This window comes from Ctenopharyngodon idella, chromosome 2 (genome assembly GCF_019924925.1).
Source record: "Ctenopharyngodon idella isolate HZGC_01 chromosome 2, HZGC01, whole genome shotgun sequence".
NCBI classification, from domain to species: domain Eukaryota; kingdom Metazoa; phylum Chordata; class Actinopteri; order Cypriniformes; family Xenocyprididae; genus Ctenopharyngodon; species Ctenopharyngodon idella.
This window is the reverse complement of record NC_067221.1, coordinates 15725039-15752918: the sequence shown is the minus strand read 5'-3', so window position 1 is coordinate 15752918 and position 27880 is coordinate 15725039. Positions and strand designations below refer to the sequence as shown.

The 27880-nt window shown below is 37.4% G+C and overlaps 1 protein-coding gene across 7 annotated transcripts in view; it reads right to left on the bottom strand.

The window, feature by feature from the left end:
* The window catches only part of LOC127522031 (kinesin-like protein KIF1A), a 33781-nt gene extending 9157 nt beyond the window's left edge, over positions 1 to 24624 (bottom strand). For 2 of the 7 annotated variants that reach the window (XM_051911594.1, XM_051911603.1), the window contains exons 1-33: positions 24299 to 24622; positions 21868 to 22054; positions 17588 to 17661; positions 17259 to 17438; positions 17072 to 17137; positions 16815 to 16993; positions 15790 to 15901; positions 15466 to 15543; positions 15321 to 15386; positions 15210 to 15227; positions 15046 to 15124; positions 14819 to 14897; positions 13887 to 14029; positions 12014 to 12147; positions 11838 to 11917; positions 11649 to 11724; positions 11493 to 11572; positions 9562 to 9752; positions 9280 to 9460; positions 9003 to 9075; positions 8809 to 8902; positions 8481 to 8629; positions 8166 to 8344; positions 7095 to 7232; positions 3032 to 3150; positions 2458 to 2543; positions 2169 to 2304; positions 1736 to 1907; positions 1298 to 1388; positions 1071 to 1189; positions 936 to 991; positions 739 to 847; positions 545 to 611 (exon numbers count right to left, since the gene is read on the bottom strand). In XM_051911594.1, the coding sequence (XP_051767554.1) occupies positions 545 to 611; positions 739 to 847; positions 936 to 991; positions 1071 to 1189; positions 1298 to 1388; positions 1736 to 1907; positions 2169 to 2304; positions 2458 to 2543; positions 3032 to 3150; positions 7095 to 7232; positions 8166 to 8344; positions 8481 to 8629; positions 8809 to 8902; positions 9003 to 9075; positions 9280 to 9460; positions 9562 to 9752; positions 11493 to 11572; positions 11649 to 11724; positions 11838 to 11917; positions 12014 to 12147; positions 13887 to 14029; positions 14819 to 14897; positions 15046 to 15124; positions 15210 to 15227; positions 15321 to 15386; positions 15466 to 15543; positions 15790 to 15901; positions 16815 to 16993; positions 17072 to 17137; positions 17259 to 17438; positions 17588 to 17661; positions 21868 to 21973 (3510 nt within the window). In that variant the 5' untranslated portion in view covers positions 21974 to 22054; positions 24299 to 24622. Of the gene's footprint in view, positions 1 to 544; positions 612 to 738; positions 848 to 935; positions 992 to 1070; positions 1190 to 1297; positions 1389 to 1735; positions 1908 to 2168; positions 2305 to 2457; positions 2544 to 3031; positions 3151 to 4869; positions 5161 to 7094; positions 7233 to 8165; positions 8345 to 8480; positions 8630 to 8808; positions 8903 to 9002; positions 9076 to 9279; positions 9461 to 9561; positions 9753 to 11492; positions 11573 to 11648; positions 11725 to 11837; positions 11918 to 12013; positions 12217 to 13646; positions 13686 to 13886; positions 14030 to 14818; positions 14898 to 15045; positions 15125 to 15209; positions 15228 to 15320; positions 15387 to 15465; positions 15544 to 15789; positions 15902 to 16814; positions 16994 to 17071; positions 17138 to 17258; positions 17439 to 17587; positions 17662 to 21867; positions 22055 to 24298 lie in introns of all 7 variants that reach the window. The other 5 variants (XM_051911562.1, XM_051911611.1, XM_051911586.1 and 2 more) reach the window with 5 other exon arrangements.
* Positions 24625 to 27880: the final 3256 nt, after the last annotated feature.

The window sequence follows — 27880 nt, the reverse complement described above, 5'->3', positions numbered from 1 at the left end:
AACCTTTGGGGTCTGTAAGATGTTTTTTTAAAGAAACTAATACAAGGATTCGGCAAGGATGTATTAAACTGATCAGGAAAGATATTTATAATCTAACAAAAGATTTATATTTCAAATTAATTCAGAATCTTGAAACAAGTTTATCACTGTTTCCACAAAAATATTAAACAGTTTTCAACATTAATAATATGAAATATACTCCAAATAAGCATATTATAGAATGATTTCTGAAGGATCGTTGACATTAAAGACTGGAGTAATGGCTGCTGAAAATAAAGCTTTGCAATCACATTAATAAATTACATTTTAAAATATATTCAAATAGAAAACATTTATTCTAAATTGTATTACTTTTTATATATTTTTGATCAAATAAATACAAATTTTAATCAAATAAACGCAGCCTTGGTGATCATAAGAGACTTATTTAAAAAAAAAAAATAAATAAATCTTACCAACCCCAAACTTTTGAACGGTAGTGTAAATAACATATCATCTGTATTACCATTAGTTATTTGGGACAGAATGATGGATTCATGTTTACCTGGTGCAACAGGAATGTACCATGGCAGGGCATTCCACCCCTGTGATCAACAACAGCTGGGATATAGCTAAGAAAGTACACAAACAGGTTCAAGGGTTACATAACATATAAATAACCTACCATACATACAGACTTCAATGAGTAACTTACTAGGCACTGATATACCACAAGTCATGTGTTTATCAGATACTCACTCTCCGTTGGCCTCCAGCTCACAGATCTCAAAAAATGCCATAAGGTCATATTTGCAGTGACATGGGCCAGCAGTGGAGCGTGTGAGCGTGCTCAGTTTTGTGGCAGGCACTGAGGGGAGACAGAGGCAGAGCTCAGACATGAACAGACCACAAAAAATGGCCAAGAAAGTATCAAAAGAGTCAAAATATATACTCACCTGGCTTTGACAAAGGCATAACCCTAGGGAACTGCCTTCTTGTTGGACGTAATGAACTATAGGGAGGTTTTAGTTGACATTTTAGGTGACTAAAAATAAATAATAACAATAGTAATCTCAAAAAATGTTGCTCACCTAATCAAGTCCTTACAGAGAGGAGGGAAGGGCTGTTTTTGGTAATGGCCAAATACCTCAAAAACTATTGGCTGACTCTTGATGTATTCCACAAAAGATTTGGTGACCTCTACAGTTATCTGCAATAGTAGCAAACCACACATAAATAATTTATGTTTGATTTATTTCTAACATTTCAGATATGGTTAAATTACTTGACTTGTAAATGGCACAAAGGTTGTGATTACATTCTGTACATGGTAGAATCCCAGAGGAGGCCCTCGGCCGGTATTCTTTAATGGCTCAGTGGAAAATGCCTCGTCATGTCTGTGAATAAAGCTGGAAAAAGACACAGGGTGGCTGAGACGAGATTGCATCAGATATCTTACAAGCTTCTTGGATCAGTGTGTGCAGAAGTGTCAACCCCATTCAAACTGAGGGGGGATGTTATTTTCAAGTGGCAACTTTCAAAAAAAATACAGATTTGAAAATTAAGCAGCATGTTAATTTATTCAATTGTTTGTTTTTTAAAAAGCGTTTGTCTAAAACACTGTGGTAGAAACGTGTGCATTGCCTTTCAAACCCTAAAATCTGTCAGCTACAACAATGTGCAGCAGAGTTTTTATTATGGAAAACCCTGATAAATCTATGAATGAACGCAACTTACTTGGAATACATCTACTCACTTGAACTGGCAGAAGATATCTGCATACTCAGCAGAGATGCTGGAGGCCTGAAGCACTGTGACCCTGAAGGTGAAGTTGCTGCCTATTTTTAAGTGCTGGAAGGATTTTTCCTGGGCCACATCAAGAGGACATTCCAGACCCTTGAGAGGACTGTTAGGAACTTCAGGAGAGGCTAGATGGAGCGATGCATGAGAAAACAGATCAGATTAGAATACAAACACTTGCTGACTCTTATTTAGTGTACGTCACTATTTACACATACTTTAACAATGAATTATCACAGCATGATTATTGGGCATGTTATTTTATGTTGTGGCATGCATAAATTCATCATAATACGCTGTGCAAAATTGATATCAATCACTAATCAATAAATGAATGTGCGTATATGAATATTAGTTTTTTCATCAGTAATGGTTTTTTAACGTATTACCTGCACAGGTGTTGTTGTTGACCTCATCAGCACTGAGCCCCATCTCTGAGTTTTGTCCTTCTCCTTCTACAATGCGCAGCTCCTCTTGAGATGTGTTTGAGTGAGACATGCCAGCGGTGCATGTTTCTGTCTGGAACTGAGCAGAGAGAAAAACTTGATGGTTATTCTCTTGATGGTGTCTCATCTTCTATGAAAACAATTTATTACCTGAAATTCCAAATCCCAACTCAACTATTGAAATAATAATTGTGAGAATGAACAGTTACATAAAATGTGTGACACAACCAACCTTCTCAAATTGTTGATCCTCAAATGAAATCTTAGCCGTTCCTGATTGTCTCACACCAGAGCCATAATCAGGAGCTTCTTCATCAGCTGTGACAAGAAATAAAAGTTTATGGTTGAACATTTTAATTTGTACAGGGCATCGTTAGTAGGGGGAAAATTGGGAATGAGTACAGGGGGCCCAGAGTTTTTGGGGGGCTGATCTGTATAAAGGGCCCAGAAAACTTAGCGACGCCATGCACAGAATCTCTACATGATGATATTTTATCATCATTTTAAAATGTATTCCTATTTAATTTTTAAGATCATTTTGATGATATACAAAACATATCTAAAGATAATCAGGACCAGAGGCAACAATTTATGAAAAAAAACAAGCAAAACAAAATCCTGTATTAATAAAACACAAGGGAATTAACCAATGAAATAAGAAAACATAATCGGTCTGAATACTGAGCCTTGTGGTACTCCTTTACTATTATATATAAAAAAACATGAACAATACTGATCAATCAATTTTATTTCCAGTCAGTTTAATTTCTGTTTGGAATCTGAAAGCATCATGAAGATGATCTTACCTGATATGGCTTGTACTGCTACTCGGAGGAAACCCTTGACCTCGCCTTTCTCACTTACAATGGCCACACGGTGCACTAATGGCACAGGGTACAGCAGATTACTCAGATACACAAACGCCCTATGCAAGAAAAAGGAGAGGATGGTGGGAAAAAGGAGGAGAGCCGAAGAAAGAAGAGGGATTTGAGACAGTTGATGGGGTGAAAAAAAGAAAAATAGAGGGTTAAAAATAATGGAAAAAATAAATTTAAATGGGAAAAAAATGTCAGTGAAGATCAACTCAGCCACACTGCCACTAGACAACACAACATCAGACACAAAAAAGCAACCAAACAAGAAGCTGCTCCAGCGAAAGCCAAAAAGTGACCTGTAAGTCTGCGGTTCATCTGTGAATACTCTATTATAGCCCCCATTCTCATAAAGTAATACAGAAAGTCGTGATAGCAAGGATTTTGGTCTCTATGGGGGTTGGTGAAGTGTTTCAAGAACATGCATATAGAGGAGAACTGCACCACAAGCTACTTTACGCTATAACTTTTGACTGATCGATTGTCTAAATTGTCAAATCATACACACATCATTGATGATTCAGTAACTGACTGAAGGATTAACTACAATTCAACATCAATTCAAGGCATTGTATCCAGTCAAGTTTGGTGACAGATTGGCCTACAAATTCATTAATTCACTTCAGATCTGCCCTCTTGATCCCAATGTGTTGCTGGACGAAGCTTGACAGGCAGGGGTCAAGAGTGGCAGGAGGCGTGGCCAGAGGGGAGGAGTTTTCGACAAGATTGGTGAGGCGCAAATACAGCATGCTCAGATAAACAAAATATTTAGTGAGAAAATAAACTCCAAATTTGGCTTATTGGGCCAGATGCAAACTGGAAAGCAAAAAATTGAAATGACATTAACATACATGAATTTGACCCCCATCAACTTAAAAGGAAAATCAAAATCAACACACGTCACAAATCTTGTATGTTGCATGTGTGCAGGGAAGTGAGAGTGTGAGAGCCAATCAAAACCGTGATACAAATTTTAGCTCTGGCATGCCTGATTGAGACTGCTGTAGTCGAAACCAGCTCTTTCATCTTGAGCGCTGTAGTTTTTCAGACAAAACAATCTGCTGATTTATACCGATCACAGAAACAACAAAATTCTGCAGAGGACGCCAATTTCATTTCAGAAAAAAGCAGACAAAAATGTATTATCTTTCAAAGCAGGGCAGAATAGATGTGATTGGCATTCAAAACACTTGCATATTAATTTAATCCTGTAGAGCCACCCATGTTCAAATGATTTCAAATGGTAAAAAAAGTTGGCCCTTGTTACAATAAACCATTAGGGATCTGTCACCAGTAGTCTACGATGTTTTTCGCAGGAAGTATCTTCACTCTGCTACCTTTCGGTTCGGTTTCCTCTCATTCAGTTACTGAACACCTCAAATACCATTGAAATGGCTCATTCAACACTGTATGCAACAATATTAGATTATCAATGTATAGGAAAATGGTAAAAGGGCTGTTGTTTAAAACATGTAGAAAGAGGCATTAAAAATTCCTTTAGATCAGGCCAACAGTTTCACACTTTCGAACTCAAATCTTGTAAGCTAATGAACTATTTTATTACTATTAATAAATGTATATGTATATTGTTGACATAATGGCATCATTGTTAGTTATTTATTTAATCTTGGCAATAGATATTGTGACCCCTGCCGGTGCTGTTCATGTGTTTGATGCCCTGGTAGGAAGTTCTAGTAACAGACCCTGTTATCTGTGTCTCAGTGTGAAAGAGCTAGTTTCCTCTGACAGCATGCTCCTGAAACCTCACCAACCTTCCCACTAAACTGAACAGAGGCCAGCGGTCGTAAAAGGGGTCCTGGCCATCGCTGACACCTGGGCAGTGCTCCCCCACACCATCCTCCTCCTCTCTCCCAAGCTCTGAGCCAGGGTCCTCCAAAAAGATCTCATCGTCCAGGTCCTCCAACTCCTCATCCTCCACCTCGACTTTCCCATAATGCCGCTCATCGGCAAGCTCGGTTATGTCAGAGTCAGGGTCGGAGAGGGTGGGGGAAAGGGTAAGGCCACTCATGCGCTCGGTCATGCACGTGTTGAGAATGGGAGTGCTGGTGCAGCCGGAGACACGGGAACTGGGTTAGTACAACACCACACGCGCACACGCTGTCGCACACGTGCACACACTCGCTCACATATACAGGTGCTGGTCATATAATTAGAATATCGTGAAAAAGTTCATTTTTTTATTGTAAATTATTTTAAAAAATGAAACTTTCATATATTCTAGATTCCCTACATGTAAAGTAAAACATTTCAAAAGTTTTTTTTTTAAATTTGTTGATTAGAGCGTACAGCTCATGAAAGTCCAAAATCCAGTATCTCAAAATATTAGAATATTTACATTTGAGTTTCATTAAATGACCATCCCTACAGTATAAATTCCGGGTATCTTTTGTTCTTTGAAACCACACTAATGGGGAAGACTGCTGACTTGGCAATGGTCCAGGAGACAATCATTGACACCCTCCACAAAGAGAGTAAGTCACAGAAGGTCATTACTGAATGGGGTGGCTGTTTACAGAGTGTATATCAAAGCATATTAAATGCAAAGTTGACTGGAAGGAAGAAATTGGGTAGGCAAAGGTGCACAAGCAACAGGGATGACCGCAAGCTTGAGAATACTGTCAAGTAAAGCCAATTCAAACACTTAAGAGAGCTTCACAATGAGTAGAATGAAGCCGGAGTCAGCGCATCAAGAGTCACCACACTCAGACATCTTCAGGAAAAGGACTACCAAGCCACTTCTGAACCAGAGACAACGTCAGAAGCATCTTACCTGGGCTAAGGAGAAAAAGAACTGGACAGTGAACAGTGGTCAAAAGTCCTCTTTTCAGATAAAAGTAAATTTTGCATTTCATGTTGAAATCATGGTCCCAGAGTCTGAAGGAAGACTGGAGAGGCACAGAATCCAAGCTGCTTGAAGTCTAGTGTGAAGTTTCTGAAGTCAATAATGATTTGGGGGGGGCCGTGACGTCTGCTGGTGTTGGTCCATTGTGTTTTATCAAGTGCAAAGTCAATGCAGCCATCTTCCAGGAGATTTTGGAGCACTTTATGTTTCCATCTGCTGACAAGCTTTATGGAGATGCTGATTTCCTTTTCCAGCAGGACTTTAGCACCTGCACACAGTGCAAAAACCACTTCCAAGTGGTTTGCTGAGCATGATATTACTGTGCTTTATTGGCCAGCCAATATGCCTGACCTGAATCTATGGGATATTTTCAAGAGAAAGATGAGAAACAGTCGATCCAACAATATACAGATGATCTGAAGGCTCAATAGTGCCTCAGCAGTGCCACAGGCTGATCACTTCCATGCCACACTTCACTGATGCAGTAATTTGTGCTAGGAGCAAGTCATTTGCTGTAATATGTCCTGCCGATCAAGTATTGAGTGCACAAAAGAACATACTTTAAAGAACTTGAACTTTTCTGTTTTGCAAATCCATTTTTTGATTGATCTTAGGAAATATTCTAATATTTTGAAATACTGGATTTTGGACTTTCATGAGCTGTACGCTCTAATCATCAAAATTTAATAAAAAAAAAACTTTTGAAATGTTTTACTTTACATGTAGGGAATCTAGAATATATGAAAGTTTCATTTTTAAAAATAATTTATAATAAAAAAATGAACTTTTTGATGATATTCTAATTATATGACCAGCACCTGTACAAGGCATTGTTATATGCCAGCATAAACCCAGTCATGAGCCTCCAAATCTGTGTTCGGCTAATGATCTAGTGTGTTTGGTAAAGAGTGTCCAAGCTTAGGTTTAGCATTTGGATTGTCTGAATATTGAAAAATCTGTACAAAATTGCTCACTTGAACGAAGGCTGCACATAGCTTGCCATTCCACTCAAAAGTGAAGGAATAATGCAAATCATAGGCAGTTTCAGGTCATGTACAGTGGAAAAACCAGCATCCACTTGGTACTTTAGAGTTGCACAGCATACAGTATGAGCCTGACTTATTGATTACTCACCGACCAACCAGGCGGAACCATGGAAAGCGGTCATAGAAGGGGTCACCACCGGACATCATATGATCACAGTCCTCGACTGCCGTACTGGGCACCTCTGCTGCTCGGTCATACATTTCTCTCATCAAATCCAGTCTTTGTCTGCAGAGACAATAGTAATGCATCAGCAAAAGCAACAAAACATACTCTGTAATGTTTATCTGCTATGTTTTCTTTATTTGCTCACTTTTTAAGCAAAAACCAAAAGGAAAAAATAAGTCTGAAAGTGCTTTTAAACCCATTAGCTTTAGCCTATTAGCTTTGAGATCATCAATATGCTAGTCTACCCCTAAAAGGTGAAATTAACTTTTAGTAGCTATAAGCATTTAAAATGTACAATATTTCTCTTCTAGGAAAACAGCAAAAATACTGATGACACATTCTGCACATTTTTGTCTAATCAAATGCTTTTTAGAGTGAAAATACAACCTGCCTCTGATTAGCAATACAAAATAATGGTTCATAGCTATCACATAAATTCATGGGCATTGATAGACCAGAAAATGAGATCTTGTTTGAAATCTTAAGTGCTGAGGATGTTAACAAGCTACAGGCCAGTCTTTATTTTAAGTAGTTTAACTATAGCCAAGCTAATTAAATGAAAAAATTAGTTAGACACTACTAGCTACTAACTAAAAATAGCTAATGAAGATTTTTAATATGACAATGCCTTTAATGCATAAGCAGATGATATATCATTTAATCAGATCAGTATTTAGCTAGTGCAAATACAATGAGTGTTGTTAAACTCAAAGACGCACCCGAAATCAATTTATTTACATAAACCATCTGAACTAACCAATTCACTGAAATGGATCAGACTTCCCGATACAATATCGATGAAGAATTTTTTTCATGTTACACCACTTCTGGTGTAAAAAGTAGCTCATTACCAGAAAAGCAACACCATTTTGAAAACAGCTGAGCTACACAGTAGCAAAGTCGCTGCTTTAATTGGACACTTACTCCTGATCCATAACTACAGGGCTAGACTCACTCTTGTGGGCATATTATGTATATTTTATCGCACTGCACCTGAGTTTGTCCAGGGTCCAGTAGTGTGTGGCACCATTTTTCTGGTCCTGAACCTCTACTGCTACAATGGTGCGAGGGAATAGCCTTTTCTCCCTGTCTTTGGCTATGCTGGGGGGCAGGAGGTCAGGGGGCAGTGGGGAGTACAGTGTATCCGTTAACAGCACAAACTGAAACTGAACCTGCAATGAAAACGGGGGGAAAAATATCATATTTATTTTTTAAGAGTGGGACTGTAACTTATCTAAAAAATAAATAAATAAATAAATAACTTTTATATAATGATCATTAGGCTGACCTAAAATAATTTCAATGTACCTTTTTCTTCAGCTCCACACTAATGGCATTAGCCTCCTTGAGGAAAATTGCATTTCCCCAGAGCAGGTCTCTGAGAGAGGTGAACTGATAGAATCGCCATTTCCGGAAAGCCCAGAGGGCCAGTTCCGTCTCCCGCTTTGTCCACAGCACTGCAGGATCAAAATATGAGCCCATTTCAAATGAGATGTCTCAGAAACATCTAAACTTTTTCTAAATTTTTTTAGTGATTGAGAACTTCATATAAAATATGTTTTGAGTTTGCTAACTTGTTACTGTATTTGATATATCTTAATCAGATCATACCCATGTCATTCAAACTGTTACCCACCTTCCTCTTCTGGTTCCTCCTCTTCCTCAGTGGTTTCTGGGTAATATCTGGAGTTGACCTGCCTCTGAAGAGCTTCCAGCTTACTCTCATAGTCCTAAACAAAAATAAATGTTACATTTGGTTTACCTGCCAGCTTCTTCCGGTTTTTATCACTTATAGACTAATTAAGTTCTTACTAGTCTGAAATGGCTTACCAGTCTCTGCTGTTCCAGAAGGTTGCTTGCTTCTTCTCTCTCCTTGCGGTACTGGTCCTCCAGCTCCTGTAACCTGTAAATGATGTAAGCATCAGAATAAAGTCACAAAAACTAGATATTGTAGCTGGTACTAATAATAGGTTGGTTGGTTGGTTTGCTTGTTTATCTGGTGTTTTTAGATGGGCTGTTTATGCCTATTGATATAATTGTCATGGATGATAAAAAAAAATGTAGGATTCATGCTGTTTTAGAACCACAGAAGTGACAAAAGTGCTACCTTTGCTCCATCTCTTGTTTCATGTCAATGCCTTGTTTCTCCAATAGCTCTCTCTGGGCAAAGGCCCAGTCCACCGGCTCCACAGGTGTGTCTGCACATGGGGTCCTCTCCCTCTCTTGCCGTGCTTGCTCTGGGTCATTGAAACGGAACACGTGGCTCTTGCCCATAATGATACGGTTACCTAAGATTACAGACGGGGTCACAATCTGGGTCTTACAGGCACCAATAAAAGTGTTGTTCATCAGACTGAGCCTGTTTTTAGCCTGGAAACTGACAAGCTACCTGATCTGAGAACAGTGGGCTCTGTCACTCTCTTGCCGTTAACGTAAGTCTCTGCTCCTTCACAAGGCTCCAGGACAACCGTACCCTCTCCTGAGGCATTTGTACTACTTGTAAATATACAGTGTTCATCTTTAATGAAATGGCCGCTCAGAACAATGTCCTGCCGACTGCTGGCATCTTCACGGCCGACCCTGCAGAGGAAAATATGGAGGCCATATGTCATGATAAAGGGAAACAGATACATATAGAGAAATGCTGTGGGAAAATACAAAATAGATATTGGAAAAAAACAGATACTATTATATTATTATTCTATTATAATGATCATGTATTATCAATAAATATGAGTTTTTGATATTAGAAAATATAGGTAACACTTATTTTAGGGGACCATTATCGTGTGGTAGTTAAGCATTGACACACCAGTAGTTAATGATTAACTGAACGTATAGTAAAGTAATATTAGTCTTTTTTTTTTTGTGGTAGTTAAGCATGAAGACACAAGAAATTGTCTTTAGTAGTACTGTATTACTGGCAACTTAGCCATAATTACTGGCTTATTGTGGTGAATAAACTTGAACATCACTCATTTTATACTCATTTTTCAAACTATTTTAGCAATTTATTACTCAAAATTGTAAAACCAACACCAATTAGACAATGATTCATATTGTTCAGTTTACTTAATATATGGTAAATCACAGAAATATAACATTAATCACTTACTACAAAAAAAAAAAAATAAATGTTTAAGTTGTAAATAATAGTTGACATGTATGGCAAAGTTAGTAGAATGTAGTCTAAAGTGGACTATCAGAATCAAGTGTGACCCTAAAAGGCATTTACTGTACATTCAGTTAACCATTAATTATTGGCTTATTTCTGGTTATTTATCCTTCAAATGTTTGATAAGTTGTAAATAATGCTAATATGTCCTTAATATATGTTCTATATGTTCAGTTAATCATCAACTTGCAGCATGTTAATGCTTAACAACAACATAATTATGGACCCTTAAAATAAAGAGTTACCAAAATATTTTTATATGGAAAATATTATTTTTATTGAAAAAAAAAATTCCTCACAAAATTTAAAAAGAGCTTTTTTTAATTCTTTATAATATAGTTATAAATGATTTGAAATTTGTGTTTAAAGGGATAGTTCACCCAAAAATGAAAATACTGTCATCATTTACTCACCCTCAAGTTGTTCCAATTCTGTATAAATGTCTTTGTTCTGCTGAACACAAAGGAAGATATTTTGAAGAAAGTTTGTAACCAGGCCATTTTGGGGCACCATTGACTTCCATAATAAGAAAAAAAATACTATGGAAGTCAATGGTGTCCCAGAACTGTTCAGTTTCCCACATTCTTCAAAATATCTTCTTTTGTGTTCAATGGAACAAAGAAATTTATACAGGTTTGGAACAACCTGAAGCTGAGTAAATTATGACAGAATTTTCATTTTTGGGTGAACTATCCCTTTAATGCCATGCCATTTACCCTGACTATTTTCATGGCAAGTAACAAGTTAAAAAAACTATTAACATTAGTTCACATTAACTTTAGTTAATGTATTAACATAAACAATTAGCATTATATTTTACAGCATTTATTAACCTTTGTTAATGTTAGTTAATAAAAATGTTCATGTTAGTTCACAGTGCATTCATTCATTTTAACATACAACTTTTGATTTTAAAAATGTATTCGTAAATGTTGAGATTAACATCAACTGATATTAATAAATGCTGTAGAAGTGTTGATCATTGTTAGTTCATGTTAACTGATGTTGTTAACTAATGTTAACAAATGAAACCTTATTATTAGGCGTTACTAAAAATTCTTTGTTCATATATCTGTCCTCAGACACTGTGAAATGTCTGTGCGGACCCCCAGTGGTCAATGGTCATAAATAAACAACATTCTTACTTGGTGATTCCATCTTTAATGTAGTACAATAAGCACTCAGACATCAGTGGATCTTCATTGAGGTTGACCAAGTGTGGAGTCTGAAACATTAAAAAGAGCTAGTTGACATGTGACTTGACTAGCTTCCTTTTAGAATACACTAAACGATCCTCTAACCTTCTTTGGTGAAAAGACTCCAACGGTACCTCCATCTTCCCTCATCGCCACACCCATTTCAGCTAAAAGTGCCTCCCTTAATGACAATAGATGCTTTTTTTTTTACAAAGGAACTAAGAAACTTGAATAATTTCAGACACATAATTTCAGACACATTTCAAGATAAGAGCCCGGCCAGGGGCCTCCAACCTTTCCATTCGAATGGCCTCGGTGCGGCGAAGCTTCTCTTCCCAAGTTTCATTGAGTTCTGCGATTATCTTCTCAGTTTCCTAGTTGAAAAAGAAGTTGACGTTAAAAAGCTTAGCACTGGCCCTTATTAATTTATCAAACCATCCATCCAGCCATCCCATCATCCTCTCACTCACTTTCAGCCTCTCAATGGCTTCCTCGCTTCCCGGGCTGAACATGATCCGGTCATGCAGACTGCTGATGGAGCCAGCTCGGCTGGACAGGGCAGAGAGTGAGGGGGAGGGGCTCATCCCTGTCATGGCATTGGTCACTGTGGAGAAATCACCCCTTTGATTGATAGCCTGGATGCTATTGATATTAGTCTTGTAACTGGACAAGTCTGGGCAACAAGTGGGAACGACAGGTCGGAGAGTCAAAGGAGAAATTTGTGGTAAGAGAAAAAGGAAAACCATGGAAACAGAAAAGAAGGGGAAGGAGGAAGAGTAAAAAGTATCAAACATAAAGCTCAACAGCTAATTAAACAGGTTATAAAGCTGCAGGGCGCAGGGCAGACGGCATCAATTTGAGGACTTCGGACACTGTTGTGTGTGTGTTTTTAAGTAATTCAGAATATTAAAAACATGATTATAATTTGATTTTCCCCTCATGCCTCAAATTCATTGTACCATGCTTGAGATAATGAGCATGGAGATGAACTGAACACTCAATGTAATACTGATCTGTGACTGCACAGACCGCATGGATGACTACATGCCTGTGCTTTACATAAGAGGCAAATTCCAAGCAAAACTCTAGAGCGCCTCTGGACCATCAGAGCAGCAGTGTACAATTGAGTCAGAATAATAAGTTTAATTTAAACTGATTAGATGAATCCACACAGCATAGACTTTGGTGGTCCAGAGATTCCTGCTTTGGTTATCGCAGGGGTCGGCAACATTACGAATGGTCAATATTGGCAGACACATGAAAAGGACAGAGGATTTATGATTGTTTTATGATTGTAATATTATTTAGTTGTTTATGTTGAAGTCACAGTCCAAAATTAATACTCGTCAAGCAGCAAATATGAGTAAAAAATAGCCTTTGGAGAGTAAATGTTGTATGATCTGAATCTGAATTGCAAAACAAAATAATATTTAAATATTTAAATAATAAACTCATTGATATGTGATGTGCACAATTCAAATTAAAGGCATGCTAATCTCCTATAAACCTCAGTTCATCAAGTTTATCCAAAAATATAAGTGGCAACATATGTGAAATATTCATCATATTAAAGGTTCAGCCAAAAATAAAAATTCTGTCATTGTTTATTCGTCCTCATGCCACTTCAAACCTGTACGACTTCTTCTAAGGGATATATTTTGTTGGTAACCAGTCAACACTGGACCCCATTGACATCCATTCACTGACTTTCAAAATATCTTCTTTTATGTTCAGCAGAAGAAAGTAAGTCATATGGGTTTGGAATGACATGAGGGTCAAATAATGAAATCAAATATTGATCTCTTTAAGCCACCAAAGCAAAAATGTAAGAAAAATCATGATGAATCAGAATCAGTGCAGCGCAAACCAAAAACTGACCCGTGCAGCCCTAATAAATGTCTATCCTATGAGCTGCACAGTCCAATTCACAGTGCTGCATGGGTGACACACTTTGGCACTGCTTTGTTTATTTTTGCTCTCAAAAAATATGGCTTCATTACAAAAAAATAAATAAAATGGATTTCATGTAAAAAAAAAAAGGAAAAAAGTTGCCGACCCCTGGGTTATTGTAAGCTGTGAAGCATTGAGTGCCAAAATACACACATTTGAGAGCAGATATCCCAGGAGCTTGTGCCCGGTATGCTGAGAGAAACAGAGAGAGAAGACAAATCCTTCAGACACATTCCTAGAGCTTTCTGACCCTCAGGTTTCTGATCATGTAATTGTAGAGAATGTTTGCTTTACTAGGATCATTGTCTTGGCAGTATATGCATTTGAGATAAAATTTTAAGTAGAGTGAAATGTTGTAACTCCTCAGTTAGAAATATATCACAAGTGACTCACTCTCAATGATGTCTCCAAGACCCTGAGCATAGAGCAGATCCTTCAGACGAGCCACCTCGTCCTTCAACTCACGCACCAGGCGGTTGTTGGGGTCTTCATTGATGACGGCGTTGCAACGGATCTGCTTGGCTCGGTCAGCATACCTGTAACAGTGATACTGCTATTAACTATCCAAAACAGCATCAGAATGTCCCAAATAGTTAAGTATTCAGAATCAACATCAACTGCTAAGGCATCTAATGACATACTGTAAATAAATTCAACTCAGACTGAACACCTACTTCAGCGCAGAAGAATGGCTTTTTAGCCCGAAGAAAAATACCCTCTGCCGTAGCTCAAATTCATGTTCATTTTTATATTCAATTATAGATCATCAAGATGTGTCACACTATGTTTGATGTCAAAGGGCAGTGTCTCTGTAGACACAAACTCCACCGCACACTTCTAGTGGACCATAAGTAATAACTGAACTGCATTATTTTTGTATGAATCTATCCTTTTTTTTTTTTTTTTTTTTTGAAAATCCTGCATAGTGCACCTTTAAATTTAGTGCACCAGTCTGTTCCTCACATAAAGTTATTGCATAACTTCCTACAACTTGGATTGGATTATAGTGCACAAGTTGTTTGAAATAGGTTTACAACGGTTTATGGTGCTTTTTAGTCATTTTTGGAGCTTGACAGCTTCTGGTCGCCATTTACTTTCATTAAATGGACAAAAGAGCAGCATCAACAACACTCAGCCAAACTTCTCTTTTTGCCTTTCAGAAACAAAAGTAATTTGAGTTTGGAACAACATGAGGGTAATGATCATTGTTTTCTATAAAATACATGCATATCTTTTAACATACTAAAATAGTGTGTATTAATTCATGACCCTAGGTTATTAGTCTAATATTCAGTAATGCCTTTATGGCATCATGAGGTTCTTACCTGAGTGTGCTGAGAGTCTCATCATAGTTAATATCAGCAGGACTTAGAGCTGCTACCATGGCAGTGCGGGAGTTACCTCCTGATAAATGAAAAACATTTTGACCTTCAGAAATGTTTTTGGACCATACCACAGTTAAACGGACCATGTTGACTGCAATATGAAATGCTTTAACTGATGGAGAGCAATGATAATTGTTAATGTGTGCAAGGTGCATAAAGCCTCGTACCAAGGTTTTCCCTCAGCAGCCATGTCAGAACTGAATCTCTGTATGGAATAAAGCTCTCCACTTTCTTCTTCTTCTTGTTCTGTAGGGAGAACAGACGCCATGTCAATTGTCAAAGCTACAGCCATAATGATTGATTTTTAAAGAAAGATTAAACCGATCCTCACCTTGTTTGGTGCAGAGTCCTACAAAACAATGAAAGAAAACACTTTTTAAATGTTTATCGATTTTCACTTTTCTTTTAAGAACATTCCTATTTAAATTAAAAGACTTCTTACCACTTCGGCCAACGCAGAGATAACTTTGCCCAGCGTTGTTAAAGATTTGTTGATATTAGCTCCTTCCTAGAAAAGGGACAAAGCATGCACATTTAATGGATGCACTCATCTGAAATCAAACTCTGTCGAACTCAAAGTGACCCACCTTGAGTCTAGTGCCTTTAGCTCCAGTAGAATCAGCACGCTCACTCCCTGCCAAGTCTACCAAGCTGATTTTGCTGACCTGTTTGAAAATGGAAATGTTGTGTCTCAGAACGGTAAAGTGCTCTAATTCACATACCAGCAACTTCAGCAACTGCCAAACTGTCAACATCCATCAGTGATGTTCGAACTACAGAGAGTCTACTCACCTACTTTTGCATTCTAGTCTATTTCTGAACAGGCAGTCAGATTTTCACATATAGAACAATGCTAAACACTGCCATACATTGAGGCTAGGTGGAAAAGGCTGAAGGAGAGGATGCGGTACCTTTTCAGATGTGTTCTCTGTCTCACCATCATGTCGTTTCTGTGTGAAGATGATGTTGAATACAGCATGGGAGCGGCTGCTGGTCTCATTCATGTTGGTGGCCGCCACAGTCCTGAGAACAAACAGCATGGTAAGCAAATGTTACGCAGTGGCGAAATGATTTGTTCAATTTCAGGACCAAACCTAAATACATTCTCTTGCCAAAAAGTAAGGATTTACACTTCTTTTTAGATAAACTTCCTGAGGAGTCATGAGCGAGGATGCACAGGTGTATCCTTCTCTCGCATCCTAAGGGGGTGAAGCTGGGATGCGAAGAAAGGAAATGAGGATGCACAAATAAGAAATGAGAAGCACCCATAAAGAGCCATGCTTTCCACTAACACTTTGCGAAGTCTTACCTGCCATACTTAGCGTTCTTTCCATTGCCATTATGACTGCTTCTTGTTATGACCTTTTGCCTGTTTCTTGGATATCACGTTTATTGGATTACTGTTTTTGCCTTGGTTGCATCTTTGGACTGTCTATTTTGTTCATTGAACCTAGCCTGTATCTTTGACCATCTCTTTGCCTGTTGATTTGGATTTATTGCTTCAATAAAACTTGGATTCAAAGTCAAGCCTGGGTCTGTTACAATCATGGTTTCCACAAAAACATTAAGCAACACAACTGTTTCAACATTGATAATAATAAGAAATGTTTCTTGAGCAGCAAATCAGCATATTAGAATGATTTCTGAAGGATCATGTGACATTGAAGAAGTAATGTTATGATGCTGAAAATGTGCAGTAATGTTATGATGCTGAAAATTCAGCTTTGCCACCACAGGAATAAAATACATTTTAAATATATTAAAATAGAATGCAGTTATTTTAAATTATAATAATGTTTTACAATATTACTGTTGTAACTGTATTTTTTATCAAATAAATGCAGTCTTGGTGAGCATATGAGACTTCTTTTAAAAACATTAAAAACTAGTGGCAGTGTAATTCAGAGATGCCCAATACAACACTTAAATGTTTCACCTGGCTTTGTTTCCAGAGTCCATTAGGTCCTGAATGTCATTGTAGGAAGTAACAGCCAGTTTTGATAGGTCCTCCACATATGGCCCCATCAGAGGATGCTCTCGCACACGCAGATTCCCTTTGTTCTTTGGGTTCAGAAGGTCCCGCACACGCTCACAGTAGATCTCCATGTAACTTACCTGAAAAAAACAGAACCATTTTCTCTTGCTATACAGTTTCAATGGTAAGAATGCAATTTATGATGGTGTTGTTCTTACCTCAACCGAGTATGACATGTTGTTGTCATTATTGTCACTGATCTTGGTAAACAGGTCCTCACATAGCTGTCACAGAGAGATTTATCATTAAGAATGTGTTTCTGCAAACATGGCAGCATCTAAGCTATTTGCTACAATATCAAAGACAGCGATGATGTCAATAACAGATGGTATTGCAGTATACTACCAGTGGGATGATGCCTTCTTGGTCCTTCTCTTGCTTGCCCATCATGGTATATGACTTTCCAGCCCCAGTTTGCCCATAGGCAAAGATACAGACGTTATATCCCTCAAAGGCATGCAGAAGCATTTCCTCCCCTATGTCTTTATAAACCTGCTTTTGGCATGCATAGTTCACATCTTCTGGCTGTTGAAGACAGAAACACACAGAGTACCAAAGAAAATCATCTTAAATGTCTAAAGAACATCCATCATCATGATCATAGTAGAATTAAAAATAGCAGCAGTGAGTTGCATAAGAGGCAGATTCACCAGTTAATGTGTCAAGAAACTCACCGTTGTATGTGACCAATAGGAATAGTCAAAGTTGAAGCTCTTGTTTTCTTTTGGCTGTTTTGGATTTATAATTGCTAGAAAGAAAACAGAACATGTCTATGAGAATAAATCTACAATCTAATGGACAAAACAACAAACTACCATACATTAAACTATTTCCCCATTTTCATTTCATTTCTTTCATGATCAGACCTGAAATCTCTTATGGCAAAAGATGGTGCTAAAAACCTCATAATGAGGACAGAAGAACTTTCATATTCCTGTAAATATATTTATACACCACTGTTCAAAAGTTTGGAGTCGGTAAGATTTTTTTTTTTTTTTTTTTTTTTTTTTTTTAAGAAATAATGCTTTTATTCAGCAGGGCCACATTAAATTGATCAAAGTGACAATAAAGACATTTATAATGTATTTCTGTTAAAAATAAATGCTGCTTTTTTAAACTTTTTATACATCAAAGAATTCTGAATTCTTGCTTTGACATCACAGCAATAAATTACATTTTAAAATATATTCAAATAGAAAACAGTTATTTTAGATTGTAATAACATTTTACAATATTACTGTTTTACTGTATTTTTGATCAAATAAATGCAGCCTGGGTGAGAATAACAGGCAAAAATAATAAAAATCAATCAATATCTCAATGTAGTCATCATAACAACATACTGGTAATATACCCTATAAGGCTATATATGCATAATGTAGGCATGTTTCAAGACAGATGAGTCTAACAAGGAAGCTTGAATCATGCCGTCCCTTGGGTTCTGGGAATGAGGTCATGAACCTCCCTGCATCCTCTCACCAGCACAAAGCCGTGCAGTGTGTCTGACCTCACACTCTGCATCAGCTGACTCTGTTTTCCCACTCACACTGCAGGCAGAACAACAGGACGGTTTACAGTTTTTGGAGCTGCTCTAGAAACAGGGGCTGGAAATGCCACAGAATTGGCCTGTAATGGACACTGTTCCTGAACATTTACAGCCAGGATCCAAAGCTTTTTGCTACATGGATTAGAAAAACCTAACAGAGACAAATATTTCTTACAGTCCATGAAATAGTATTTTTCCCATTGCACATTTTTTTATTATTATGGCAAGATTATCTTGTTGTTTTTCTTGCATATTAGTGACAAATAATTAGTGTTATTGTGGCACTCTCAGCATCATACTGTATATGCAGAAGTGCACATAACTTTTTGGTCTGGTTCTGAAGGGAGCACCTGGAGATGATGCTTGGTAGTCACACTTATCCTAAAACCTGTCCTCATCACTTTCCTCCTGACTGCTCTCCTCACTATCTTCTTTTCTCTCGAACATGGTAGATGATGATAATGATTTTTTTATTATTATTATTTTACTAACATTAATGACACCGACAACAGCAAGAATATTAGGCTGCTGTCACTTTAAGAAGGAACGAATAACTGACACACATCCGGTTTCTTTCTCAACTGTTCACTTATGACATAACCGAGAGAATACTTGCCGAGACAGGTATTTTGACATAATTTTGTGTGTATGTGTCCGTTCAAGCGCAAGTAAACGCGAAAGAGGAATTAATTCGGTGTTCGAGCACTATCTGATTGTCTCTCTCTGCGTGCGCACAGATAACAGCTCGCGAGTCCCGATTTTCGCCTCTTCTTCCGCTTTTAAAATCGTTTAAATGTGTTAATTGGCGAGACAAAACAAGTCCTAATGATAAACTTTCACTCTATGGTGGTTAAATTTAGCAGTTAATCCGTGAATCATATGCGTGCCGAACCGCTGGACCTTATCCGTACGGATCACGGATTAACTGCGATCCCTTTCACACCCAGGGTTCGATTTGAGGAGGGATATGGGGGGATGGCATCCCCCTTTTTGAAAAAAAGCATCCCCCCCTAGTCACGCCAGAGCTCTGATTCAAAGCAAGCTTTCGTAATTGTTCGTGCTAGTTCAAAAGGATCCGGAGAACGGTTCGAGTGGATCTTTTGACGTTCTTTAAAAAGAAGAGAACAGAAGGTATGATACAAATACTATAGAATAACACAAGACATGTCACTCGTATTGTTTTGAATGGGAGAAAGTGTAACGCTCAATATGGCGGAATAAGTCCCGCCTTCAAAATAAGAGCCAATCGCCGACCTGTAAAGTCATCGCGTCACTGCAGCGGCCGTTAGAAGCACCGGTTTCTATAGAAACAGTCAGACGCGCGCCTCAGAAATGAGGCACAAGAGACGCGCATTTAGGTCTGCGCATGCGTATTAGCTTGATCCAGCCTAAATACTGTTTTTTTTGTCATGATTTGAGCGTTTGGAAAAAAAATTTATGAGACAGTTGTTGTCAGATTTCATTGGTGATTTCAAATATGAAATTTAATCGAAAGCTTGGCAAACAGCTTTGGAGAATTTGATGGGAGATAGGAGCTGCATGATGCCCAGGATGCCCGAGAGGCGTTTCAAAGATGGCCGCCGAGTGAAATGACTTGTCTTAAAGGGACTTTGGTATGATATTACTTTGATTAGTGTTTTAAGAACATTCCCCTGACACATTAGAACTAATAGCTAATACCGCCTCCGGCTGTCGACAAAAAGGCAGTCACATGCTCAGATGCCCCTTTTCCACACCGACACGGTTCTGCGGGTTCCCGGCCTGTGTCTATTCTCGAACCGTTCGATAGTGATGCGCGGTTATATCCGTGGATACTGCGGATAAATTATTAATGTGTTGATTTTAATAAAGACACTAAACTCTCATTTTACGGTAAGACGCAACCAAAGTGCGTCACTCTTTTACTTTCGTTTTCAACTGAACGCATTTCTCTTCAGAGGTAACATTTGCCTAGAGCACCTCCTAGTGGTCATTATATAAAACACAAAGTAAAAACTCTTCATGAGATATTGCTTTATAACTTGACAGTTTTAACTAAAAATATACACAGGCTTAACTAACAGACATTATTCTGATAAGAGTGTTTTTTTAACAATGATGTAATGAAACAGTGACAATTTAAGTTTGAAGGGAGTAAAGCCTGTGTTTAGGCTATTAAGGAAAGGTCATTTAGCCAAAGAAGAAATTAAATAAATGTTAATTTATAAGCAGCCTACTTTAGTGTGATATGTGATATGCATCATGCTTAACACTGAGAATTTGAATAATTGTAATGTGATGATCAGGTGCAGATATCTAAATCAGAGAATATCATCGGGCGGTTGGTAGGTGGATGATTTATTTTTAACAGTGGATTCAGGTACAATTCAATGCACAGACTTTTTCTTTGTTCAATTTGCACACTGAACATGGGTTGGAGCTCTTTATTTTGAACTCTCAAAGTGCACCAGATTAATGAATTTATCTTTAAAATGTACAAAATTTTCTTCTGGGTGGGCACCCCCCGCACCCCCCTAGACATACCAGAGATTTTACCACCTCTGCCTTGTTTTGAACCAGGAAAAACCCAATATTATTGTGTGTGTGTGTGTGAGAGAGAGAGAGATTCTGGTGGTCACTGATCCAATACAACAATGATATAAATAATTTGATAATGAATAATGCCTATTTTTCTACTGTTTAAACCAATAAATAAAAATGTCAAAGGTACAGTAGACCCCACCCCCGCCCGCCCACAGCTGACCACACCATCCCCCTTGAATTTTTTTTACAGTTCGATCTCTGTTCACATCTAATAATTAAAGAACACACTTATCATCATGATTGCTATCTTACCAGAAATGGAGAAAAATCCTACTCCAGTAAGTAAACGTGTCCCTGTGAACCGGTCCTCAAAAATGTTGGTACTCAAAAGCGCTTCCCTCCATGTTCTGGTGCGCATCGTTTGTTTTTACCGCGCATGCGCACCTGCGTATATGACATGAACCAGTCTGCAACTCTTTTTGTTCCTCATATTTTTTCTTTTTTATGGATTAATGCAAGAATTACATATAAATTAATAAAATTTTGACTTTTTTTTTTTTTTTTTTTTTGTAGAACTACCAAAAAAGAGTTTTGTTACTGAGAACCAAACAGTAAACCTGAAGTCAACAAATCTGGTCAGGTGATGACAGCACACCCAATCAATTAAAGCTAACCTTTATCGAAAACAATAGCATGACCCCTTTGACATTTTCAAACCCATAAGCCTAGAGATGCAATATTTCCTCTCATGGGGGTGCTGATGAGAGACCATGGGAATAAATATTTCATTACAATCATAAATAATTACTACAGCACACTGACACCCATCTTTTACCCAAATGAGTTCAAATAATCATTGAAAGCAAGTGAAAACAGAGTACTTACTGGTTGTGTTGCCTGACATCTGGATAATACACTTGCTATCTTTTCCAATCTCTCGTGAATTGAAGGGACGGACCCTCACTGCTACTTTCACCGAGGCACCTGCCATGGTGTCTGAGTGCTGGGGCTTTGCTACTGCACAGGATCTGATGCAACGAAGCCCAGCCAGGAATCAGAGGCCACCTGCCACCTGTAGAGAGAAACACTGACATTCTATGTGTTGCAATCTCAAAAGAAAAGAGTAGGAACATTTCTATCCTTTATATATGTGAAACTTAGTTCACTATAGAATTAAGAGTACAGTAAAGATGCGTAAATATGTTAAGGCCTACACTTTAGCTTTAGTACCTCAGCAATTCACTTCAAGAGATAATTAAGGAAAATCCACATATATCTTTTCAGGATACTGTACTGGCTGAGTTACGCTATTGATAATCTAATTTAGGTAATGGAGTTCTCTGAGATCCAGACCCAATGACTCATCAGGACTATCACATTCAGTAAATTACTGTTCACTTGATATGGCTATGTGAATTCATAACCTCTAAAACTAGCTGTAGCAAAAACAGGCTTACATGGTTTAGGATGCATATGTGCACATTTATTAAAAGAACTAACAAACAGCCTGTTCAAAACATATGTGACAATGACCTATACGTGCTGTAAATCAAACTCTGGGTTAGTGACATTGCATTTCAACAACTCTGTACAAGAGACTATGACATCTCGCATATCACATTTAATATCAGCCCAACTGTGGATATATTCTTTTAATCCATTTTAAAAAGTGTGTCAAAGTTATAGCCTAAATTATTTCATACTACAAAATATATCAGGCTACAAATCATGGTTTAAATCTATAAATGGATTAGAAAAATTGTCCAAACAACCATATTAAACCATACCAAAGAACCAAATTTACTTAAGGTGCCTCAATGGGGGGAAAAAGATTAGAAATAAACTGAAAAATAGACTGAAAATGATGCCTATTTCAACATTTAATGTGGAAAACTGTCCTATTCATTTACAGATGATACGTTCTTCGTTTTATTGGCAACTTCATGTATAGGCTATAGCCTATATCCCTTGTCAAAAATAAGTGAAATACTGAAAATGAAAAATTTAATGTACTGAAAACAAGCTGTGGGTACATTTGTACAAGATTTGTCCACAGACTGTTCTCTATCCAGAAAAAGACTGGGCTAGGTGCCATCCTTCGAGTGGAAAATTATAGTTATGTTTGTACACAAAACGGCGCATTGAGCAAATGTTATTCGCACATATAATCCTCGTAGAATCTACTGAAAATGGCTGCCCTGACCGTCAGCCAATAGTCATGAATCAGCTGTGATGGACGGGCATTTGCGTCAGCTTTAGCCCACCCGGCAAAACAAACGCAATGAAGCCGTTTCAACGGGCACTGAGCAAACCACGGATGACAAGCAGATATCCTAAACAAGGTTATCATATACAAATATGTATCCTATCTGTTTATAATTAGAGCAGCCTCTGCGTAGATGCTGTGATGCGGCAGTAACACCCCATATACACTGCTAGAGACGCAACATAAGAACGCTCCCAGTATAATCAACGAAACTATCTACACAATTATAATCGACATCACTAGTTTGAAATGTGTATGCATTGTATAATCGAGAAATACAATAGGAGCGTGTCAGCGAGTCTCGTCGCGGTAGACTTGGGGTGTTAAAGAAGTGTGACGCCTCTGTTACTATGGCAATATTTTCTCGGAATCTTTAGTCCAGAGCAGAATACAGAGAAATATACATAATTTCCGATATTAAATACGTAAATCGTTTCACATACACGTACTGTATATAGCCTACCCTTCCTAACGCACCTCAAAATAAAAAAAAATAATTCGCTACGTCGTTACATATAGGCCTATTTATACAAAAGGCATTTTCACTTAGTAATTATCCGTTCAGTCTTTGATATTGACAACATCTGAATGATGAAAAAGGCCCAGATTTCATGACATGGCCTCACCCTAACAACATAAACAGCATCCTTCAGCACTGTGGCCAATCTCAGAACTGTCAATACATGTAGGCCTAAATACGACTGAATAAAGCATTTAGCCTACACATTAAATGTTCTTTGATATCCGATAATAATAATGCTATTTAATGCTAAAATAGTATTATTTTAGTACAAGATCAAATTTGAACAAATAATTCTAAATCTATCTTGTCTGTGAAGACAGTTCCCCTTTCCCTTTCCTGAAAACATCTATCTCCAGATTTTTTTCATTTTTTGCTGACTGTTTTGTATTTCAACGGCCTCTGTGTGGCTTTCCAGACAAAACAAGAGTGGAATAGGGCACCACCCTCTTTATTTTCATAAGAGACATGAAAAACACTGGTTATAAAATACACAAATCACACAGACAATAATTAAGACTTCACTTAACTGATTCCTGATGGCAATATCCTGTTGAGATTGCGGACAGCAGTGGGTTATTCCATCAAGTCTGCTTCCATCCGCCGTCTTCTTCCTCACCCTGTTTTTTTTATTTTTTCCTATAGGCTTTCAGCCTCTCCCTAGTTCAGCAACATCAATGCAGGTGGAGCCCCCCCTGGCAAGACCATCAGACTGAGGGAGTCTGGTTTTGCAGGGCCTGGTACGCAGTGGTGCATCAAGAAGGGCCAAGCAGAGGGAGGGGTTAATGGATGTGGGGATGTGTTGAGAGAGAGCGTTTCTTCAGACTAACACAAAATGGCTCTTATGGTGGAGCCAAGGATGCTGATCAGCCGTGAGTCGCTGATGACATCATCAGTGTGGGAGCTAGCGGCATTGATGCAGCACAGGGAGTGGGAGGGAGGAACGGAGGGAGAGAGAGAGAGAGGGAAATGAGAGGCTGAGAGCCACAGACAGAAAAGAAGGGTGTGATAATAACATCACAGGAGGCTGTTAAAAAAGACCGCGGTCATGGATTTGCTTCCGTGTCCTCGAATATAAACCACAGTGTTAAAAGCACAAAGAGCTCATTTTAAATTCCAAGCCTAGCCGGCAGAATGTGTGTCTCAGCATGCACAGCACGGACTCCTCTCAATGAACTCATTATGAAGGGTAGAGGGTGCCAGATAAGTTTATGCAAGGAGACAAACAAGTTAGGTTTACTTAAAAAAATGACTAATAATATTGTAGGAATAACTTTTCTGGTAAATCACAAAAAAATCATGTCTGCTCTTCACACAAGCAATAGCTTTCTGTCTTTTTTACCATTACGAAACCCTTCACACATCTGTAGGTGAAAGCTGTTATGGCAATAATCGGAAATCACCTTTAAAGTCAGCATAAAATGGAAGTTGTGAAGTATTCTCTTCCCTACTGTGAGGTATATCCGAGTAAAATGGCTTCTTAAACAAGAAATAATATAGGGAGGGACTTGATTTTGTCCATCAGGAATTGATTGGATCATTGTGGATCTCATGTCAATGACAATAAGGTTACTGTGAGGTATAAAGTCAATGAAGTTGCAATTGTGAGATATAAGGTCATATGAAATATTAAATCAAAATGATGAGTAATAAAGTTTGAATTGTGAGACATAAGGTCACATTATGAGATATAAACTAAAATTATGAGAAATAAAGTTGCCGTTGTGACATATAAAGTCAACATTCTTAGAAATAAAGTTGCAATCATGAAATATAAGGTTGTATTGTGAGATTTAAAGTCAAAATTGTTAGAAATAAAGTTGTAATTATGAGACATAAAGTCACATTATGAGTATTTTTTTATACTCTGGAGCAGAAATGGGCTTCTATAAGCAAGAGCCCATCAGCTCATGCCATTATCTGCATACAAAGAATATTGTCATCATTAGAAAAGTAACTTTTTAAAATCTGAATTTAAAAAAAATGGGGTAAGATTTTTTTTATTTATTTTTTTTTCTTCAGCAAGGATGCATTAAATTGATCAAAAGTGACAGTAAAGGCATTTATAATGTTACAAAAGATTGATATTTTAAATAAAGCTTTTGAACTTTCAACCATCAAATAATCCTGAAAATAATAAACCATTTTCAACATTAATAATAAGAAATGTTTGAAGTAATAAGAAATAAGAAAAGACTGAAGTAATGGCTGATGAAAATTCAGCTTTGCCATCACAGGAATAAATTATATTTTACTATATTGTTGTCAAATAAATGACATCTTGGTGAGCATATAAAAGACTTCTCTCAAAAAAAAAAAAAAATCATACTTTCAAAAGTTTGGGTTCAGTGTGTACATAAACTATATTTTTATAGTTCAAACTTCTTTGATAGCTGTACAAAGGAATACCAGGGGCAATATATCCATTTTTACTCTGACGCAAACATAAGCAAGAAAATAAGTTTTTACATTTCTTTGAAGATAAATCTATTGTACTAAAGTCAAATAAAAATGACTGAAATAGTTTTAGCAGAACAGCCCCATCTACTGGGCAGCTGACATCATTCTGCTCACTACATTACACAAGTGAATGTCATTTAAAAATGGCACCTGACAAATATATACTCATTTTTTTTAATTAGCTTTTGAATTGTAGTTGAATGGGGTCAAGGTCATCCATGTCTCCATTACTGAATAAGCATTACATCAAGGTACATGTCTTGTCTTTCACAAAAGCATTGCAAGAGAATCTCTCTTACTCTGGCCAGTCAAGTGGGTGTTGAGCCCCACCACAGTGCAAAGGGCACACAAGGGTAAACATTGCGTTTCCACTTATTTACTGTGTAGACTAATTATTTACTGCAGGATAAGTGATGGGGACCAGTACTCTGGTCAAAGTCCCTGCTCTGACATCAGCATCTGCTTCCTATGACACACGACTGGTGTGTTTTTGGAGAATCACTGTGTTCTGATCAGGTCGTTTTGTACAGAGTAAGCATTTTAGTATGGGAACAGCACAATCTATTTATGTTAACGCTTTGCTCATACATAGTTATATAAATATTGTCAAATTAAATATAGCTTAATATTAAATATATGAATCATATACATAATTAAAATAATAAAATTAGCATTTAGTTACTGGATGCATTATAAATTAAAGATTCAAATGCAAATAATGTGAAAAAAAACTTCTCTTTGCAGTAATATCAGTTAGATACGCCTATATATTACATATAAGTCTTAATAATATTCAGTACTTCACAGACATTTGTTAAAACAATTTTTTACACTTTTTAATAGCTTCTTTTAAACACTGAAATAAAAACACATTACAAAAAATACAATTTGAGAATCAATATAACAAATTGCTTTTGTAAACTGAAATATCCGAGTTAAAATTAATATGTGCACCAGCCATGTCTACATTAACTTGCTCTGTAGATCTAATAGCATGTGCTGCACTGACTATACGAGGTACAAATGAAATGTGAGTTGGATGTATCGGTGTGTTCATGCGTTTGTTTACATCAACCAATCGACTGTACTGAGAAGTGTACACTCCTCCACTGAGCTGGTAAACAAGTGGACAATGAATGAATCAATAGAGCACCTTGTATAGCAGGATGTAAACAAAAACTCACTTTTAACTCGTTTGATCTGTTTAATAAAACATTTATTCAAATATAGGCCTTACGTATTCTACAAAATTCTCTTTACTTGAAGAGACATTACTATAGTTTCCAGCTAAACCAGCATCAAACTCACTCTAAAAATATGAATATAGACTAGATATTCATTCAAAATATAGGCCTACAGTACTGCATTTAAATCCATATCAACCCATTGACTAATCGACTGCAACGTTTTCTTCTCTCAGTAGCCAACAGCGCCGTTTAACTCTGTGAAAAAGTTCAGATAAACACCTGTGCTGTTTACGTATTTTTGTGAGGTCTCAGGAAACTAACTAAGGACTAAAATATTGAATCAAAGGACGAAATAAACATACAGCCTTACATAATACAGGACAGCTTCTCGATCATTAGGACTCTACCACCCTTTTTAGTTTTGTTGTGCTGTTCAGAACATCCCTCATATCTACCTCTGGACCG